Source organism: Stegodyphus dumicola, chromosome X1 (assembly GCF_044657685.1).
Source record: "Stegodyphus dumicola isolate Sdum_Otavi_A_Nest chromosome X1, ASM4465768v1".
In the NCBI taxonomy this organism is placed as follows: domain Eukaryota; kingdom Metazoa; phylum Arthropoda; class Arachnida; order Araneae; family Eresidae; genus Stegodyphus; species Stegodyphus dumicola.
Window position 1 is genome coordinate 232,630,568 of NC_140780.1, and position 21,236 is coordinate 232,651,803.

Here is a 21,236-nt window from a genome sequence, read left to right on the forward strand (position 1 = left end):
AATAAAATAAAAACATCTGCCCTGAAGATAAAGATAGTGCTGACAGATTAACTTCCAGTTCATTGCGCGCCACATCGTTCCCCTCCCCCGCAGAGCAGCGTGAAATTGATAAACAGATTTCGGAATGGTTAGAGAAACAAAGGCTATGCCTTTATCCATTTTTTGCACCAATTCCACTTTTTGTTTGATGGACATCGAAACATTCTTTCGTTTTGTAGATCCTTTGGCAGTATCCAGCATAGGAAATTCTATTTGACATAATTGAAAGTTGAAGCTTACTTTTATAAAATTGCTCTAACAGTCTGCAAAAAATAATAAGCTGAATCCAGTTCGAAGATTAAGGAACAACGCAATCTGCAACATTAACTGAAATAGATAATTAGATAATTTTAGCTTAGCTTATACCGCCCGTTATACATTAAATGTGTTATGCGCATGCATAAACGCATATGTGCATGCATGAACGCATTATGCGTTGACGCATGTGCAGAAAGTTTGTAGCTTTGAGGTCCGGATTATAGATCATTCCGGATTATGGGCGTCCGGATTAACGACTTTTGGCTGTATTTAATTTCACAATAAAAGTAAATAAATTACCGTAGGTAGAACTTTCTTAAACTCTTGTGATCTTTAATAAGTTACTGTAAAAAACTGATTCCTTTTATTATTGTTTTTCATTTTTTTATTTATAAATGTATTTTATTACAGATATTTTATCAGTTTGCTTCATTTTTTACTCCCGGAATTATTTACCACTGTGATCTCAAAAGAAGTATGGAATCGGAGGTATTGCATTTATATATATATATATATATGTGCGTGTGTGTGTGCTGTAATATTATGTATGTATTTTAATGTGCTTTTACATATAAGTATTTTCTAAGTTAACAATTTTCTAGGTCTTTAAGAAAATAGTTGTGCCAGGCTTTGATGCCTCAGAATTTAAGACCATGCAAGTTTTTTATCCAAGTAAAGATGGTACAAAAATTCCAATGTTTCTTGTGCATTCCAAGGTATTTTATGTTTTATAAAATATAGATATAAGAGATAATATTTTTTTATTTATAGTATATCGGTTTTTAAACGTATATTGGTTTGATATTTTTCTAGGTTTTTATTTTTCTATTTCTGTGTTTATGTTATGTTTACGCTATTGGTTTGATATTTTTCTATGTAACTAGGCATCAGTTTTATGCTGTATATATCTGAACTGAATGAAATATTTTAAACTTTTATTTTGCATTTATTGTTTTATGAATCAGGAAGCATGAATATATAATAAGCGAAACAAAACTGTAGGAGTGGTAAACTGGTGAGACTTGCTAATTGGTATGACTTACTATTCCTGCTGATAAAATTGAAGACAAAGGTGAATCGATGAGATTTTAAAATTATTTTCACAATTTTCCTCTTATAATAGGAACACTAGCAGCGTCTCAGCAGCACAGCTGTGTCTGGCATTGGATGTATGTTAAAAGTGAGTGGGGTGCAAAATTAAGAGTTATAAATTAATCTTTACACTCCAAGCACATTTTAATACAATCAGCTTGCAAATATGGCATGCATATGCACTGGAAAACTGGTACTGTTCGATTTAGTGTCGATTAAGGAAATACAGTACAAAGTCTTTAATTCGGACATACATAATCCAGAATGATCTATAATCCGGACTTCAAAGCTACAAACTTTCTGCGCATGCGTAGCGTTTATGCATGCTCATATGCGTAATGCATACGCGAATATGCAAAATAATATGCGTAATTGCATATGTGTAAATGCAAAATACGTTTACGCATGCGCGCTTAATGTATAACAGACGGTATAAGCTAAGCTAAAATTATCTAATTCAGTTAATGTTGCAGATTGCGTTGTTCCTTAATCTTCGAATTGGACCGGCTTATTATTTTTTGCAAACTGTTAGAGCTAGAGCAATTTTATAAAAGTAAGCTTGAACTTTTGATTATGTCAAATAGAATTTCCGATGCTGGAGCTCCCAAATAATTTCTTACTAAATGTAGTACTTCATCTGGATGTACTCCGCCTTTGATATGATTTAAATCAAGTTCCTCGTCATTATAATTCGCTTCCCATAGTGAAGAAAGTGACAGAGAGGTTATTGAAAACGAAAACATTTCTATTGACAAATTAGTTGGTATTCTCGACACAGCAATTATATGACTTAAACAGCGGAACTTTGTAACTGATCAAGAAATTATGTCTGTTTATAGAATTAAAGAGAAAGTATTATCACATAAAACAAAACAACTTACATTGAAAGAAATGTTTAATAAAGTAAACAAATAAATAGTAAGCCCCCCCCCTTTTTTTTTTTGTAAATTTTGATACCCTTTAGATCATAATTGTTCTTTGTTTCATAAATTATGGTTTCATATTTTTAATTTTATAATTTCTGCATGCCATCTTGCCATATTTAAACTGATGATCTATAATCCGGAATCGGCGAAGTCCCGACAAGTCCGGATTAACGACTTTTGACTGTATATGGAAATCTAAGAATAAGATTTGAAATCAAGCTTTACCGTACAGCTGATTTGGAGACCTTATGAATTGAGAAGGGGAAAGAAGGCAGAAAAGTTTTTATTGACTTGAAGAACAGGAAGGAAACTGTGAAAACTATAGGTATTGTTAAAATTAAAAACCATTTGTTGAACTGCAAAAGTCATGCAAAGCTAGGATATGCATTATGAGGAAGACTGACTTTTATATGGAAAATTCTGTTTGGAACATAATTCATAGTTGGGTTTGGTATGTATGGGAGAAGTTCCTAAAATTAACAGGTTCTAGCTGAAGTAAGGAATAATTTTCAGAATATCTTTGAGTAAAAATACCAGTTTTGAAGTTTAATAAGCTATTGAATGTCAATTGTCCCATCATGACATGAAGAAAGATAACATCCTTATTAAAATGGCGACATGTGCCTTTAAGGTTATCTGAAATTTGCATGTCGTAAAATGGATGATTAAGTTTGACACTTTAGTAACTAACAACAATGGATGCTCTATTAAAAGTCAGATTGTTTGATTTTCGGGACTTGTCGTACTGTTGTTTCAGAAAAAGGAGGGAAGAACAAACATTTTATTCGAATGTCGGAGGTTCACTTGAAAGCCAGAGAAAGAATTGTAGAAACTGGCGGATCACCACTGCACTGACAAAATCATGTAAGCTTGTTCTGTAGTGGTATAAGCCAAGCAAAGACGAGATATTTATCATAGGAAAGAGTTGATCTTTCAAAAAGCATATTTTTAATTAAATTGCAGAGATTTGAAATGAAAATAAAGAAGAAAGTTTCAGTGAATGCAAAAATTAATTACAAATAATTTATATTCTATATATATTTGCCTTTTTGGTTAAAGCATCTGTTATAGCACATTATCAATTGTATGCATTTGTCTTGGCACCTGGCTTTTTAAGTCGTTAAGCCAATCTGTCACCTAATTTGAGTGAAACTGCCAGTTGCCACCTACTTTCTTTATGGAGCTTTCTGATTATCGACATCTGTTTGCCCTTCCAAGATTTTATGATACCACATCTGTGCAACACTAGAACCATAAACATTGTGCGATCTGTGAAGTTTTCCCATACATGTTAAGTGACAAACATGTTAAGTTGCTACACAAACAGCAATACGTGAAATGGCAAATCATACTCCTTGATAGGATGGAAAATTGAAGTCAATATGAAATAAAATGTCCTAGATCGATATGCAAAATTAACTTTGCACATTAGCATTGCCACATGTATTAAATATAATTATTGTAACTATGATTTGTTACAAATGTAGCTGTTATAGCTGTATCTAGATAACTGTTCTGTTTTATTGCTATGTGTCAGAGCTGTAGTAAATTATGTAACTAAACATAATTTGCTGTAGTAAATACAACCAGTCTAACTGCAAATGTTCTAGTTGTGTTGCAAAATACCACCAGTCCAACTGCAAATGTTCTAGTCCATAATTTACTGTAGTAAATTATAACTGTGTTTTAACTGTATCTAGGTAACTGTTCTGTTTTATTGCTATGTGTCAGGGCTGTAGTAAATTATGTGAAGTATTATTCAGTAAGTATTATCTCTGTATAATAAAAGCATCAATGCATGTAATGTGGTGTCAAGAATATTTGATGTTGTATACTGCAGTTGGACTGGTGGTATACTTTCATGTATTTTAGTTTAGTTTCACACACCAGCTTTGATTGTGACATAGAGATTATAAAAACTAAGTGTTCTGATAGTTGCCAAAAATAAAAGTATTTCAGATATGAATTGAAGTCAGATTTATATACAGCAACTTAGCTGAATCCAGAAAAAAACCATCAAGCTGAAGAAAAAGATAACTATTTCTCATAATGTCCTGTATGATGATGTTATTCCAAGGGGGGTGGGAATTCAAATTTTTTACCTGCTCCCAATGAATATCAACAATTGAATAATTATATAACAGAGCTTAAGTCATTAGCATCTACATGTCACGTGGATTGGATGAATGAGAAAAAGAGCTAAATCATAGATCAATTAGTTCTGGGTACTAGAGAAAAATGTCTACTGGAACAGTTGCTGAGAGAACCAAACTGGACATTAAAGAAAGCAGCAGATTTCAGTTTGAGAGAGGAACATCTGTTTCACAAGTCTGTAAAAACAAGAAAAATGGTTTAAATCATTCAGAAGGGTATTAGCAAAGCATACAATGAACAGTAAATAATTTGTTTCAGTGTGAAAGGTGTGGAAAATAAAATAAAAAGTTGATTGTTCAGCTTATGGAAAATTTTGTTCTGAATGCAAAGGTAAGAGTAATTTTTCAGCTATGTACAGAACTGTTAAAAACAAAAGTTGCTGAAAAGCAATATTGTGAGTGATAAGCAAAATGTTGATAATGTGTTGAAACTAATTGGGGATTCTGATAGATAAAAATTCATTCATTAGACAATTTATGGTAAAAGTGTTATGTTAAAAATAATTAAAACTTACATGAGTTGAAACTAATGTGTTTCCTTTACCTATACTAAGAGTGTGAAGCTTTCCTCAGCCATTCAGCTAAGTAAAACTGTTGTAAGGTTAGTATCATGTGCTAATTTTAATTTAAAACTGAAAGAGGAAGTGTTACTGAATTGTATTAATTACTGTAGAGTTCCATTGAAATTTATTGTTGTAAATGTATCTTCTAAACCAATTTTATGCTTAAAAGGTTGCCAGTGCTTAAATTTGGTAAGAAAATTTGATCGGATTCATTCAGTAACTAAAGATGATAGTATATAAAGGCATGTAGTGACATTTTTTGGTGATTATGTAAGTTTCCTTGTGATTCTTATGACACCGAAGTGAATCTTGAAAATTAAGCCTGTGATTAATCCATGAAGATGAATTTCAGTTTCACTTAAAAGTAATCTTAAGGTATCTATTAGATAATTTAAAATCCCAAGGAGTTGTTCAAAATATTAGCAAGGCAACATATTTTGTTAAAAGTTTGGTAGTTGTTGAGAAATTGAATGAGAGTTTAACAATTTGTTCATATTCTAGAAATTTGAATAAAGCCATTAACCGTGACTACCATAGAATACCAACTGCAGATTAGAGGGATAAACAGCATTTTCTGTCCTTGATTTAAAAAATTCATTTTGGCAAGTGAGTTTGGATGAGTATAGTTCACCTTTGTGTGGCTTTAGTACCCGTTTTCATAGACAGTTTTTAAGAATGCCACTTGGATTAGTATCAGCTTCAGAGATGTTTCAAAAGTGGAATATAAATTTGTTTCATGACATAGAGAGTGGAGAGATGTGTTTTAGCGATGCAGTTATCACAGAGCAAAGTGAGAATGAGCATGACCAAACAGTAGCAAAAGTTTTGAAAAAGAGTGGGAAACTGCAAAATTTAATTTAATTTTGAAAACTTCTAATACAAGCTACTTAAATAAATGGGACATAAAATATCTAAGGAAGGGATTAAGGCAGATCTGTAACATGTGAGGGCAGTCACTTACATGGAAACTTTTTCTTATAAAGGAGGTGTGAAAAGATTTTTAGGTATGATGAAAAATTTATATCCAATGTTTCCACTCCTATGTCTTTCTTCAGGAACCCGTTGAAATATAATATGGAATTAGTTTCAAGAGCATGAATGTGCTTTTAAATGTAATAAATGCTTACTGAGTTCAACTGTTATAAAAGTATTTAGTAGTTCTAAATAAAATGTTATACTCTGTGGCAGTTACAAAGATGGAATAGCTTATCTCATTCAAAAGGGCGACCTTGTATCATATGCATCTCGAAAACTCACTGAGAGTGAACAAAGTTATGCTCAGAGGGAGAAAGAAATGCTATCTATTGTTTTTGCTGTACTGAAGTAATATAGCTTTGTATTTAGGGGGGAAATCATTGTTCAAAGTGATCATAAGTCACTGTGTATAATGTAATATGTCATCAAGATTCCAGGGAAGATTGTAGAAATCATTGAAGTATATCAATTTGAAATTTGGTATGTGCGAGGAAGCGAAATGTATTTTGCAGACACCCTATTGAGAGCTTACCTCAAAAGTAAAGTAGTCAATGATCCAGTCATGTTAAGTGTGCTATTCATACTGTTTAGCAATTTCTGGATGGAGAATGACTTAGTTTCATAAGGCTATTCAGTTGGATCCTGTGCTAAAACTAGTGTTTGGATATTGTGAAAAAAGCTGGTCTTTTAATACAGAAAATTTCAGGTAATATAAAACAGTACTTTAAAAATGAAAAATGACTTACGTATAGAATGTGGACTATTTTTTAAAGATTTAAAAACTGTGGTAACATTGTCTCTGATAAATGATATATTAACTTTAATCCATGAAGGAAAAGTTGACATTGGAAAAAATAAAAACATTACTGAAGAGGTAATATATCAGCCAAGTATGTCTTAAAATATTATGTCTATGATATTGCAATGTGAAGTTTGTCAGAAGTTTCAAAGAGGTGTTTCTGTCTCATGCATTTCCACCTTAAGCATATGGGAAAAGTATTTTGATATTATGGATTACATAATGTTATTTATTCAGTAACAGTATGTTATTGTTCTAATTTCAGTTAATTTTAAGACTAAATAACAAAATAGTAACAGAAATACACTGACTTCCGAAAGTTAAGGACCAACATGTTTTTCAAAGCTCACCATTACAAACATGTCAGTAATGTTTAAATTCACAGTTCATATGCATGACAGTAATGATTTTTAAGAAAATATAAGCCCCCTGAAAAAAAAAAAAAAAAAAAAAAACTACCCCTTTTATAGAAATTAATATTTATATAGGAGTTGCAGGAAAAATTCGAAAATTGTAATTTTTGTTCACGAGTGTTGATCTTCAGTTGTTATTACAGTTTTGTGGACAATGTCGAGGAGAAGTCGTTTGCCTGATTCATTGGGGTGGTGGGCAATCAGATGGATGGAAATGGGGATGTCACAAGCTTATGCTGCTAGACATGTCAATGTTTCTTGTAGTATGGTCCACTGACTATGGAATCTGTTTGCATCTGAGAATTCCGTGTCTAGAAGTCATGTTCCAGGCACACCTAGAGTTGCAACACAATAATTTAGCTCTTTTGGCCTGAAGGAGGAGTAACATTACTGTGCCTTAGCTCATGACAGATCATTTAGTGGCAACAGGAACAAAAATCTCAGTTACTACTGTGGGCAGATGCTTGCACAATGCAAGTCTGTATGTAAGATGACCAGTTGCTTGTATCCCCTTGTCCCGAGGACACAGATCTGCCCATTTATGTTGGGCAGGAGAACATGTCTCCTGGAACAGTCAACAATGGGCATCTGTTCTCTTCACAGACAAGTCCAAGTTCACATTGGAAAGTGATTCAGGTCGTCAGCTGATGTGGAGGGAAAAATGCAACAGATACATTTAATCCCATATTGTGAAAAGACACATTTACTGAGGTGGTAGAATGATGGTTTAGGCTGGGACCTCTCTCGGTGGTCACACTGACCTGCATGTGTTCCTTGGAGGAACTTTGACCAGTGTGAGGTATCCAGATGAGATCCTTGATCAATATATCTGCCCATATGCCACTGATTTTGGTCCTGGATTTCTTCTGATGGATGACAATGTACGACTGCAGCGAGCTCGAGTTGCTGAAGAATATCTCAAGGATCATGGTATGGACTGGAGGGAATGGCCAGCTCTATCCCCAGCCCCGAATCTGGTCAGCAACCTGGGAGATATGTCTACTCCTACTACTGAGATAGGTTGCTTCTTTATTTCATCCTCCAAGGTCGTTAGATGAGATTGAACAAGGATTACTTCATGTTCGGTTGTTGCTTCCCATTTCACTCACCGACAACTTAATTGACAGTCTGGTACGTCGCTGCCGTCAATGTATGACAGCTAGGGATGTACACTTTGCTTATTAGAACCCATTTTTATAATGTTACCACTCCATTTTCCATCAAAAAACTGCCATACTGTTTCTCTGCCAAGAGGGCATTTTTTTGTAATTCATGTTTGTGTTGAACTTTAGAAACATTCTATGTCGCATTCAATAAAGAACTGTTTAGTGAATATGTCCTCTAAATTTCTGGCTTCATTGTTGCTTCATTCTCAAATTAGACATTAAAAAAATGCTGTTCCTTAACTTTTGGAGGGCAGTGTAAATAGCCAATAAAAGCTTGTCTTTCTATGTAAGTGTTACCAGGAAGACAGAAAGAGCAGTAGCATATTCAGGAAAGCTCATGAAGACTGCAAAGCATAGACAGTAATTTTAATGGAATACACTCTTATTCCTGGATTAAATTTTCTACAGTGCAACTTTTGTTTGGTTGTAGTTGAGAACTAAAATCCCGATGCACAATTAATTATTCACAATAAATCTGTAAAAATCTAGAGAAAAGATTTGGTAGTGGGCAGCAAAAGCAAAAATTCTGTAATGACAGAAGAATCATTATACTTAACCCCATTTTCTTCTGATAATATAACTGTGTACACCTTAAAGGCATCAAACTTGGAGACCAGACAAAATTATTTCTAACTGTCAAAATTCTAGAATCTTAGAAATAATATAATTCAATAATGAACTAGTGTCAAAATCCATTATTGAAAACAGTTGAGGTAAGACTTGTGACAAACAGGATACATTTAAGACTTCCAATACTCCCTTTCAACTTAAAGCAAATTTGGATTTTGATGTATCTTGGTAAAGAAATCTGTTTACTCGTACAAATGCAAACAGTTCTTCAACTGTTGGTACTCATGTGAGTAGATCTATCTGCAATGTCTTGGAATCATACAAGGTCTGTGTGTCATACGTATAGACCACAATATTTAGGTTATGTGTGTAACATTTATTAAAATATAATTAACTATTGTAATAATGACTGTATCTATGTAGCTGTCTGTTTCATTTGTGCGTGTCATGGCGATAATAAATTTAATAACAAACTCAATATTATTAAGTTATTAAGTATTGTGTCTGTGTACCAAAAACAATAACATATAACAAGTATAGAAATTAGTTACAATCTAGAATGTTTTATTTTGGTATTGCTTCAATTAACATTTTTGTATTCCTTTTGATTCTTCAACATGAACGAATGAATGAATGAATATTTGTTTGTGTTTTGCATGTTTTCGGTGTTAAAGTAGATCATAAGTTGGGGACAGTGGAGCTCTGATTGTGTCATTAACACCCATGCATTCTTTTTGTTGTCATGTGCAGTGTTGCTAGAAAATTTTCAACTAAGGTGAAAGAAGACTAAAAAAGGCACAAAAATCGCAAATGACATGAGAGATCACATGATTTTTGTGACGTCATAGTTTCGCAGGCTCACATGACTTCTGATGTCATCACCAATTTACTGTCTATTGGTTCTGTAAGATACAGACTGTATTTGAGTATTAAGTCTTTTTAATTACGTTTCTTAACTTTAACGAAAATTTTAAAACTATATTCCTCATTTTCAATTGTGTGAATATCTATTTCTTTTTTAAGTATACTAATTTAATTTAGGTTTCTATTAAGTTAATTTGTGCATAGATATTCTTAAGAGATTCCTCACATTTAGACTGTTGACGTTTTTATGCTAAATTTTTTAAGTTGGCAGTTTTCTTTTAGTCCAAAGGGGCATTGTCCCTGAAAGCCTGTTGTTTTCATTTTGCGATTTTGCGTTTAAAACTTTAAAAGGCTGCATCACTTTTGAAATCGTTGCCACCAAATGCTATCTCAGTGTATTATATTTGAATAAATTAAATAATGAAGAATCTGCATAAATGTATATATATGTTTCTCGCATTGGGATAAAATAACGGTATCTAGAGCCATCCAATTTTGAGTGACGCAATCTTACTGCGAATATGGGCATCTGAAAGCCCAAATTTGCAATTTGGAATTTGTTTTATTATTGATTTCATATTTTGTAAAACATTAATGAATTTTTGATTAACAAACTCAAGGATTTCAAAGTGAGAGACGGCAACGTTGTACAGAAAAAAACATTTTTATCTCTAACACGTGAGACTGCATATCGGAAATTCTAAAGATATGCCCAATTTAAAATTATTTTACGATATTGCTGTTGAACTGAATTTTATGGTTTAAGTGCGAAAAACTTGATATTTAATAAAAAAAGGTAACACACAAAATGTTAAAAAAATAAACGCCCCTTTGGACGTAATTTAAAATCTGAAACCTTTCGGCATGGTTTTTTGTGTGTGTGTGTTTGTGTTTATGTGAACATTTTAAATGAGGAATGCCTTTCTCCATGCTGCGTGCTGCGTGAGATTTCCATGCTGCGTGGGGGATTAATTTCAGATTCTGATTACTTAAGAAAGCTTTGTTCTATCACTGTTAATTTATTTGTGCTGTTATTTAGAAAAATGCCGTTGCTTTGATTTTAAGTTATTTCCATTGCTTAGTTCTTAGCAGTATTATAATCAGCAATTTCATTTCTTTCTCTGTTTCGGTACCAAATATGTGGCTCGTAAGTTGCAAATTCTTTTACTTGATTTGTTATCACCAGAGAACTGGGGGGGGGATGGTCTTAAAAACAAAACGCATCTGGAGATCAGCAGGAAGGTGAGAGTTTCTGAAGCAGTTTTCTTTCTTTCCCACTTTTTCCTCTTCTCCTACCCCCTTCTCATTATACCGTGAAGGTAAGAATGAAATTCCTACCTCCATATGTTATACCGGCGTCAGGCTATGCAGCCTTAAAAGCGAAAGCCCACACGTAAACAAGATTGCCAGGTGCCGTATTCTATTTAAGCCTAAATAAGTTGTTCCTTTTTAATATAAATTATTTTTAATTGATACATTATTTTAACATAAAAGCATTTTACAATTAAGTAATAAAAGTCATGAATTTACGGAAATTGCAAAAGTAAACTTAATTCAAAGTTATATGAGTGAAAAATCCATCTTCATCCAAAATGAACATACTCCTCTAGATGTGCCTAAAATGAGGGGATTCCTGGGATTAATTATTGTTCCAGGATGGAATTAAAAAGTTTGACCTGAAAATGTGTTTCAGAACTAATGAAATGATGGTGACTAAATTATCACACACTGTCTCATTTCTGAATCACTTATACTATAATTTTTGATTATATGTTTTATTTTCTACATACGTTTAGCTATAAATTTGAGCAAGTTTTTTTACATTTCATCAATAAGAGTCAAATGTTTTATTTTGCATTTAGATTTCATTTAAAATATTTTTTAGAATCTCTTGATATTCTGTATTTGTGATTATATTACTGTTAGATACCATTACAGAAAAATCAAAACAATTGATTAAAAAAAGTTAATGAATTTTTTTAAAAGTCAGGCTTAGTGACATAAAATTTCCCGTCTTGTAAGATCGTACGACTGCAACAACACACCTAATCCAAGGTGAGTTGTGCTAAGCACCATGCCATTGCAGAAGAGGATTAACTGTTGATGCATATATGATACGCTCGTCATGAAGGGGTTAATAATGTCATTTACTGGAGGCCATGAGATCCAGAACAAAAATTTTACCATTAGTCATAGATGACCTACATGGCTCTTAACTTATCATCGAATTTTATTTAAAATTTCATTTTAATTTAAAAAAAGAATCCAGTACTAATTGTTTGTATTCTGTATCCTTTTTCTAAATTGATATTCTATTTTCTACAATATGTTCAGTCATTTATATTGTGTACCTGTATCAAACAGTTTTAACTGCTCTTAAAATAAATTAATATATTTGAAAATAAATCTGCATGGAAATATGCTTTAATAGTGATCTGCAAACATGAAAAATTGTGAATATCTTAGATTGATATGGGATTTTTTTTTAATTGAAATACTATAACTATTTTGAAAAGACAGTATAAATTTGTAAGTTTTCAAAACTCTTAATATTTCTAATTAGATATTTCCCAAATATTTTTAATTTTATATACCTATCTACATATTTGTGTTTAATGTTTTTCTCTGTTTTTATATTCATTTTTACATGTTAGAATTATATTTTATTATTATTTGGTAGAACTTTGTTAGGGATGGCAACTCTCCAGCTCTTCTTTATGGTTACGGTGGGTTTAATGTCAGCATTCAACCAACATTTAGAGTTGAAAGAACAGTTTTCATGCAGCATTTTAATGGAGTCCTCGCTGTTCCTAATATTCGAGGTGGTGGGTAAGTTATGCCTCCTAGTTGTACATAATTCTATTTTCAACCAACTTTTAACTCTGTTTTGCAGTTTTTGTCAAGATAAATTGCATCTACAAATTCTTCTGCCTACTTGAAACATATATGCATGGAAACAGAACCAGATACATCTGTTTAAAGGAACTTTAAAGTTAATACAGTAAATTTTGGATGGCTGATTTACATGCTTTTATATCTTTATTTGTTACAATTAAAAACATTAATTAATTTTTATTTAAAAATTAATATAATATAAATAAAAGTTTTATGAATTGTCAGCTGTATGTTTTGTCAGAAGTTGCTGACGGTTCTCTAAGCACATTATTTCCCCTTTATTCCTTTGAATATTTAAGTATTTCTGGTTTTCTTTATGCCATAAAATTGCTCACATACCATTTTTTCTCAGTTGTTATTTTGTAATTTTCTTGAACTTTAGTAATTAAATATATGTCTAGCCAATTAAGAATTCTTTCCTTGCATATGATGCTTGTAGGATTCCTTGTAATATGATGCTGGAAATAATGCATGGAAAACTAATTTTAATAGCATAAAATATTCATAAGAAGTATTTGTGGCCATAACTAAAGATGTGTTTAGAACCCAATAGGCAAAAATTATTTGGCCAAATAAGGTAAAAATATTATGAAGAAATTGTAATTTGATAGTAAGCATATATCTATACATTGTGCAAATACCCAATTGCTTATGAAATCAACATGAACCATCTGTTGACTTTTGGATGCAAGTAAAATATTTCTAAAATTCCTGCATTGGGAAAGAAAAGTTATTAAATTATATGCACAATAAAAATCTGTACTTTCATTAAAAAATAAGTAAACAGAATCTTAACACATTGAAAGCAACATAGCTTCTAAACTTAAATACAGCCCCATTGTGCTTTCATTTACATAAAGTTAAGAGAAGATGTGGATTATTTTAAACACCAAATTTATGCTGTGCAACCACTAAAGAGGATATTTGGAAAGGCGTATTTTTATTTTTGGCAAATGTCTTCTATGAAAAGCTTTATCATATATGATACAGTGTCTCACAAAAGTGAGGGGACACTTGTGCTTTACAAAACGAAACTGTGGTAAAATAAATTAAAAAAACATGTAAAAATTTTTTGTGGGTGTGTTTCATACTTAAATTTAGTAACAATTATTACATAACATACATTTTCTCAAAATATTAAAATATTCATTTAATAAAAATACAATTGTTTAGAACGGAGCAAAAAATGGCTCACATAAGTGATGGGACACTTACTTTTCCATCAAATATTTATCCAAAAATTTTACTTTTTTAAAAGGTTTTAATATTTTGCTTTATTTCCTTTTACTTTTAAAACAGGATTTAATCTTCTTGGGATGGATTCGACTAATTTTTTTTGTGATTTCTGGAGTGATTTTACCCCATTCTTCTTGAAGCACCGATTTTAATTGTTGTTTTGAAGAAATGGTGTGTTTGCGAATTCTTGATTCCAATTCTTGCCAAATATTCTCTATGGGATTTAAGTCTGGAGATTGTGATGGTGTTTTTATTATTTCAGGACAGTTATACAGCAGTCTGAGTCTGACGTTCAAAGCAGTGTGCTTGGGGTCATTGTCCTGGTAGAATTTAAAATCTTATAAAGTTTCAATTTTCGTGCTGAATATTTCAAATTTTGATTTAAAATGTCAATATACTTGTGTTGATCCATTATACTGTCAATAAAAACAAGATTACCAACTCCAGCGGACGACATACACCCCTATACCATAACTCCTCCTCCACCATGTTTTACTGTTGGCACCAAGTTCTGTTTGCGAAATTCTTTCCTGGGTTTTCTCCACACTAAGATTCTACCGTCAGAACCAAATATATTAAATTTACTCTCATCAGCAAATATAACTTCATTCCAGTAATCAGAATTCTTATTTATGTTGGATTTTGTGAAAGCCAGTCTGAGTTTTCCATTCTTTTCACTTACGAAGAATTTTTTCCTGGCTGCTCTACCGTGATATCCAGTAGATCGAATTACTCTTCTAATAGTCTCAGGATTAGCAATTACTCCATATAATGCTTGTAAATCAGCAGCAACTTTAGGAGCACTCATTCTTGGATTTTTTTTAATATTTCGAAGGATAATTCGCTTTATTCCATTGGATAGCTTTGATGGTCGGCCAGGTTTTCTTTTATCCTGAATCATATGATTCTTTTTATATCATTTAATGGTATTGAAAATTGTTGAATGACTCAAGTAAACTGTTTCAGCAGTTTCTCTAATAGATTTTCCACGTTCAATATCTAAATTAATAACTAATTTTCGAATTCAGTAAAAGTTTCTTTTTGTGTAGCATTCATGGCTGCACAGAGCTAAAAAACACAAAAATTCCAAAACAAACTGGAGAGAAATACTGCAGACAATTTTATAAATTATTGCCAATTGCTTTTGAGTAAAAATAAAAAAAAAAAAAAGTATTTTTATTGTAGTACGTAGTAGTATCTAATGGTGTCTCATCACTTTTGTGAGCCATTTTTTGCTCCGTTCTAAACAAATGTATTTTTATTAAATTAATATCTTAATATTTTGAGAAAATGTATGTAATGTAATAATTGTTACTAAATTTAAGTATGAAACACACCCACAAAAAATTTTACATCTTTTTTTAATTTAATTTATTACAGTTTCCTTTTGTAAAGCACAAGTGTCCCATCACTTTCGTGAGACACTGTATATAAACTGAAGTACCACTGAATTAAAGATAGACATGGCTATGCAAATTTTATAGCGCTGCACGGCATCTGTGCTCACGTGAGGAAGTTGTCGAAAATGCACATTAGGCTGCTACTATGGTTGTTGTTAATCAACCGTTTTGATTACCAGTATGGGTAAAACTTCTGATTTAGACAGCTTCAATCTCAGACAGATAGTAAGCACTCGACACATGGGCCATTCAATTTTTCCAAAACCCTCAGCAGGCTAGGATTTTCAAGGTCCACAGTGTCAAGAGTATACCGATGGTGGGGTCAAGAGTGTACCGAGAACACACTGAGGGTGGGAAAGAAAACTAGCGATCGGGCAAATTGGAAAGGACAATTTACTTAGAACAAGCAGGGTGTGAGACGGCTCAGCCGTATTGTACATAGCCAACGAAGCCAAACATTAGCTCAAATTACCACCCAGCTGAGTCAGGGTGACAGTCGTACAGTCAGTAAAAGCATTGTGCAACGCTTGCTTCACCACATGGGCTTCGGAAACCGTAGACCCACGAGAGTACCTTTGCTGAATGCATGCCATCGAGCTGCACTTCTTGCCTGGGCAACTCGTGGTGCAAGACAGCTCTGCCCTGGCTATTGGCCTTTCGGATGAGCTCCGCCCCACGCAAAATCAATCCACCATGTGGCGAGCCTTACTCTGTCCTGAGGACCGTCAGGCTTTCTGTGAAGTCTGTTATTATACCCCCATGGTTGAGACTGCCTAGGTACAGATCCTAACCAGTACTTCCCAGGCATTCGCCTAAATCAACCCCCGGGGGGTCTTGCCTGGGCAAGAGAATATAGAGAATACACTCTAGTGGGCTTGAAATGAGTAGCAAGGAGTGATGAGTCTCGATTCCAGCTAATTAATATCAATGGGAAGCTGAGAATATGGTGTCAAACTCATGAATCCATGAACCCTGTATTACAGATTGGCTGTACAAGGTCATGGTCTGGCCGCATGAGTATAGACACATTGTCTGCTATACAAACAGCAAAATACAAATTTTTGAGTTGCAATAAGTCAGCTCTGGAATTTTTTAAAAGGGATGACCACTTGCATTCTCCAGTACACAAAACTCTATGTAAAAAATTTAAGGAATGCTCATAAACTGTACAAAGAGCTAGAGATAAAAAAAGAAGGAGCGATAATCTAAAAAAAAGCAATCAAGCATTGCAGAAAATGAAGAAAATAAAAAAGTATCAGTGGATTATATAAAAGCTGCTAAAAAGAAATTGAAACCTGCTCATTAACGGAAATTAGAAAAGTTGGCTGCAAAAGTAGCAAAAAAGAAAAAGCTTTTTTCCTGAAAAATTTTATTCAGGTTCGTGAGACTGAGACAAAATAGTTATTTTTTATATTTCTTTTTTAACTACGATATTTGATGGCATATAAGACGCATTTTTTTCCTAAATTTGGTCTCAAAAAAGTTACCTGTGTCTTATATGTGAAGGTAATTGCATTCAATAATTGTTTATTTGGCTTTTACGAAGCGTGAGAACTAAAAGAAACCATGCTATTGAAACTTTTTTTCCTTGTGTGTGGCCGTCTAAATAAGGGTGCATCGTATAATGTAAAAAGTTGTGCAAATTATTTAAAATTAAGATACATAATGCGATTTTCTATTTTAGAAAAAACAAAATTAAAGATTTTAAAATTACCGTATTTACTATCGTATGAAAGTTCTAGTATGAGAGTATATAACTTTGAATGTATGCTTGCTTACAAGATTGTTGCTGTAGTTTTAAAAATTTGCTGTGTATACAATGAAGCTTCGTAACAACACTATCGACTAGTCATATACAGACATAAATGAACATTTCTTGGAAAATCTCATGAAAGTCTGCAGTTCTTCGTCAGCTTTCTTCCGCATAACTACCTTGCTCTGCATGTCATTTTCATCTTCATCCTGCCTATCCTCATCATATTTCTTCTCTCCCAGTAATATCCAATTATTCCGTCATCATCTTTAGAGAGTGCAATGGGAACACAATTGCCCACATCTGTCCTCCTCTTCACTAACATTTATATTCTCAAAATACATAAGTTAATCCAAACTGTCTGACATGGTCATCAGATATATTTTAAAATTACAAGAATCTTTATTATTTGACTCATCGCAGAGTAATATAAGATATCCTTCGGTGTAAATTGTTTTTGAAAATTGTACACACTGCTTTCACTCACTTATGTATATATAAAAATGGTTCTTTGTATTCTGGATAATTCCTTGATTCACTAGTTGGATAATGCTTGTTACACTGGGTCACAGAAACATAACACAAATGATTTCAGCATTTAAATGTATGGGTTGCTACCCATTACATTCTTTGACCTCACAGGCATCTTGGAATGGTGAAAACATGTATTGCTTCTGAGCAACCATGCCAAATAAAGAGTTAAATTTAGATTTTTTAAAAGTATTTTCACATTGGTTGTTAATTGGATGATATTGTCTTCAAGAGTCTGTCCTGACATGGTCTCTATTTCTGCAACCATATATTTCCAGGTACAAAAATATTTAAATGATGCACATATTCATATTTTACTATTTTTTAATTTAAGGAAATCAATTTTGTGAAAAAGGTCAAATCTTTTATTCAGTTCCCAAGCCTGTATATTTACGTTAAAGAAAATTTTATGCTCATAATGAAATCAAAGCATAAAAGATTTCTATTCCCAAGTGACAGAAAATGAGAGTGGCAGGTTCTGTATTAAAAAAAATTCATTTGCTTCTTAAGATGACTCATTCTCGTGTAAAAGAAGCAAAATATTTGAACACCCCCCCCCCCCGAAAAAAAAAAAACTTTCGAGTAGTCGATTGAATAGCTATATGTACTACTTTTGTTTTCTGTGTCTCTCATTCTAACAACACAATTAGCCATGAGAGTCTGATTAAATTCATTCAGTTTATATGCAGTAGGGATTTGAATCTATGTAGATAGATAATTTTTCAAATTTATCAGTTTCAAAGTTACTATCTTCAGGTATTAGAACAAAAAATTGCACCAATACATAAAGTTTTCTAAAATACCATCAACCAATACAAGGGTTTTTGCAGTCCTTGAAGATAGTGGGACAGGTCTGTGCTTATATAGGCAAAAATAGAGTAAACTTCTTAACAATTTAGCACCTTTAAAAGCTGACACATGAATAATTTTGACAGTTTTTTATATCATTGAGCATATCTTGAGGAACAATGGCAGAAGTGTATTAGTTTTCAATGAAAATGCATTCTGGAGTATCCTTCTTTAACCTAACGTGTTTTTAATGTTTGTGGCTACTTTTTCTCTATTGTTATGGATATGGAATTTGAGTTCTACATGTTTTGGGAATTACATGTAGCCCAATAGCTGAAGGTTGTGTTTTTTCGGGGGGGGGGGGGTATGTCTAAATTCCTTTGTTAACTTTTATGATGAACATTTTTTTAAATTAAGTATTCTTCAAGTGCCTTGGGTGTCTTATTCAGTACAGGTTTGTTTTGAAGATAGCAGTAGCTTATTCTATATTTATTGCAGTCTTCTTTTTCAGTCAAATGGCCTGTTTATATCATAAAAATAGCATTGTTCATTTTGATAGCCTTATCCCTTCTATTTGCAATAATTATTTATGTAGTTGTTTCCAGGCCTTTTTCCAATTTTTTTATTCAAAAATTGCTCAAAAGCAGAGGGAGAAAGAAAGGAAAGTATTAAAAATGCAGTACAACCTTATTTAGAATAATGGTAGATTTTGCTTATTGTATGTAATGGAACTGGAAAGGTTGAGCTGCAAAATCATCTTCAAAGTAAAAATCTTCATGCCACACATAACCTAGTAATAAATGTTTGCAGTGGCCATAATTGAGTCATGAATTTATAAATTTGATGAATCAAATTTATAAATTTTCATACCACTTCCTGATCTGTTAATACTAAAATTTTCATCAAAACTACTTTCAGCTGCATTATTCATAACTGGACAAAAATCTCATTAAACAAAAATTATTAGAAAAACATTCGAAAACAACTAATAATTCAATATGCTAATAATATGCATTGGAACCTGTTTATAACAGCCACTTTAGTTTGGAGATCTTAGAGAAAAAGACTCATTCATGTTATTAACAGTTTGCATAAGGATTTTAACTTGAAGTTTTGGCATTTGTTACAGGAAGATATTGAAGTAGAAGGTTTATTTTTCAATTTATTAGTATTGTAGTATTAATAAAATTGTGAGCAGATTTCGAGGTAAATAATTAGTAAATAACATAGTAGGAGGGGGGAATTTTATCCTATTGTTAATTTTCAGGGAATAAGAAAGTAAATAATTTAAAATATGAAAATCAGATTTTATGTGTAAAGGGAGGAAAAAATTAATACAAAAATCAAACTTCATATATTTATTTGTTAAATTTCTGAAACAGTTATTACTGTAACACTTTTTGCTATGTTTAACCTTACTGAGTTTTGTCTAACTGCTCCGTTAATTTTATTTTTTGATTAACTGTTTGTGTCCCAGGGGGTATTGCAAAACACTGCCAAAGAATCCCAAATAACGTAATCGCTCTTTCTCTAAATGATTACGAAAAGACCCAAGCAGCTCGATATCACTTGTTTTATGTCGAAAAATACCAAGCGGTGCAATCGCGCATTGTTTATTTTACATCAATGTGCAGTTGATTTAAATCAGGTGCCCACATTATCATTATCAAGTGCACCGTCAGTTGTCCACAATCTTCGAAATGTACTGGGTTTTTCTCGACATAAAATCTCAACGGTGCGATCGGGCTGATTGAGACTCAAATGGTTTACTTGCTTTTCAAAAGCAGTTTAAATTTTATAAATCAAATCTTTTTTTGTTGCTATTATGGTATGATTTCTAACAGCTTCATTTAAGCGAATAACATAATAGCGATTTCATATTCTTCAAGCAGATTCTTCCACTTCTGTAGACGAAAAGGCAGTACGATACATTTTCAATTGTGTTTTTGTACTTCAAGTGAATTGTGTCTTTATGCTTTTGAACTTGAAGGTTTTTATCTGCACACTGATGCATGTCAAAAAGTGCATCATTGTGATAATACTTAATTGCTGTCCTAGCTCTGAAACTCATTTTCACTCAGCATTTGAATCTATCATTTGTACTTTTGTCTTCATGTAATTCATAATCATTTTCTTCTTTAAAACAATTCTGTATTATATTCTCATCCAAACGGTCTGCGTCATTTTCGTAATTGACTGCATCCACCTAAGAATTTCGCAGTACTCACTGTACAATGCTGACAGTAAAATTTATATAAATTATATATGAGGGCCATCCAGGAAGTAGATTACGTTTCCGTCTGTGTCCGCTAGGGGCGGGGCTAGCGCGGCCATCTTGGGGTCAGAGCGTTGCGCAGCTCAGTCTGCATCTAGCCGTGCTAGTGAAAGGTTCGTGCTGTGCTCCGTTCAGATACTGTGACGGTTTGAAATGTCTGCGTTAATTGAAAATCCCGCGAGGTGCGCTCAGTAATAAGGTTTCTGACTGCAAAAAACTGTAAACCGATAGAAATCTATCGGCAGCTTCGTGAAGTGTATGGGGACAACATTATCACTGAAGGTGGAGTGCGTCAGTGGGTCATAAGATTTCAAAATGGCCGAACCAATGTTCACGACGAAGATCGAAGTGGGAGACCCAGCATAGTGACCGCCGAACTTCTCGAAAAAGTCGATGCTAAAGTCCGTGAAAATCGAAATTTCACAATAACGGAACTTTCTTTGAGTTTTCCACAAATTTCGCGAATTTCCACGAATTTCGATTTCGTTGCACGAAATCATCAGCGAAAAGCATGGTTACCACAAGTTTTGTGCAAGATG

At 32.9% G+C, this 21,236-nt stretch overlaps 1 protein-coding gene across 1 annotated transcript in view; it reads left to right on the top strand.

Moving 5' to 3' along the window:
• LOC118186572 (prolyl endopeptidase) overlaps nt 1-21,236 on the top strand; it is a 161,400-nt gene that overhangs the window by 107,428 nt on the left and 32,736 nt on the right. The window contains exons 11-13 of the mRNA XM_035356683.2: nt 709-786; nt 900-1,013; nt 12,499-12,647. Coding sequence (XP_035212574.1) covers nt 709-786; nt 900-1,013; nt 12,499-12,647 — 341 coding nt within the window. The remainder of the gene's footprint in view (nt 1-708; nt 787-899; nt 1,014-12,498; nt 12,648-21,236) is intronic.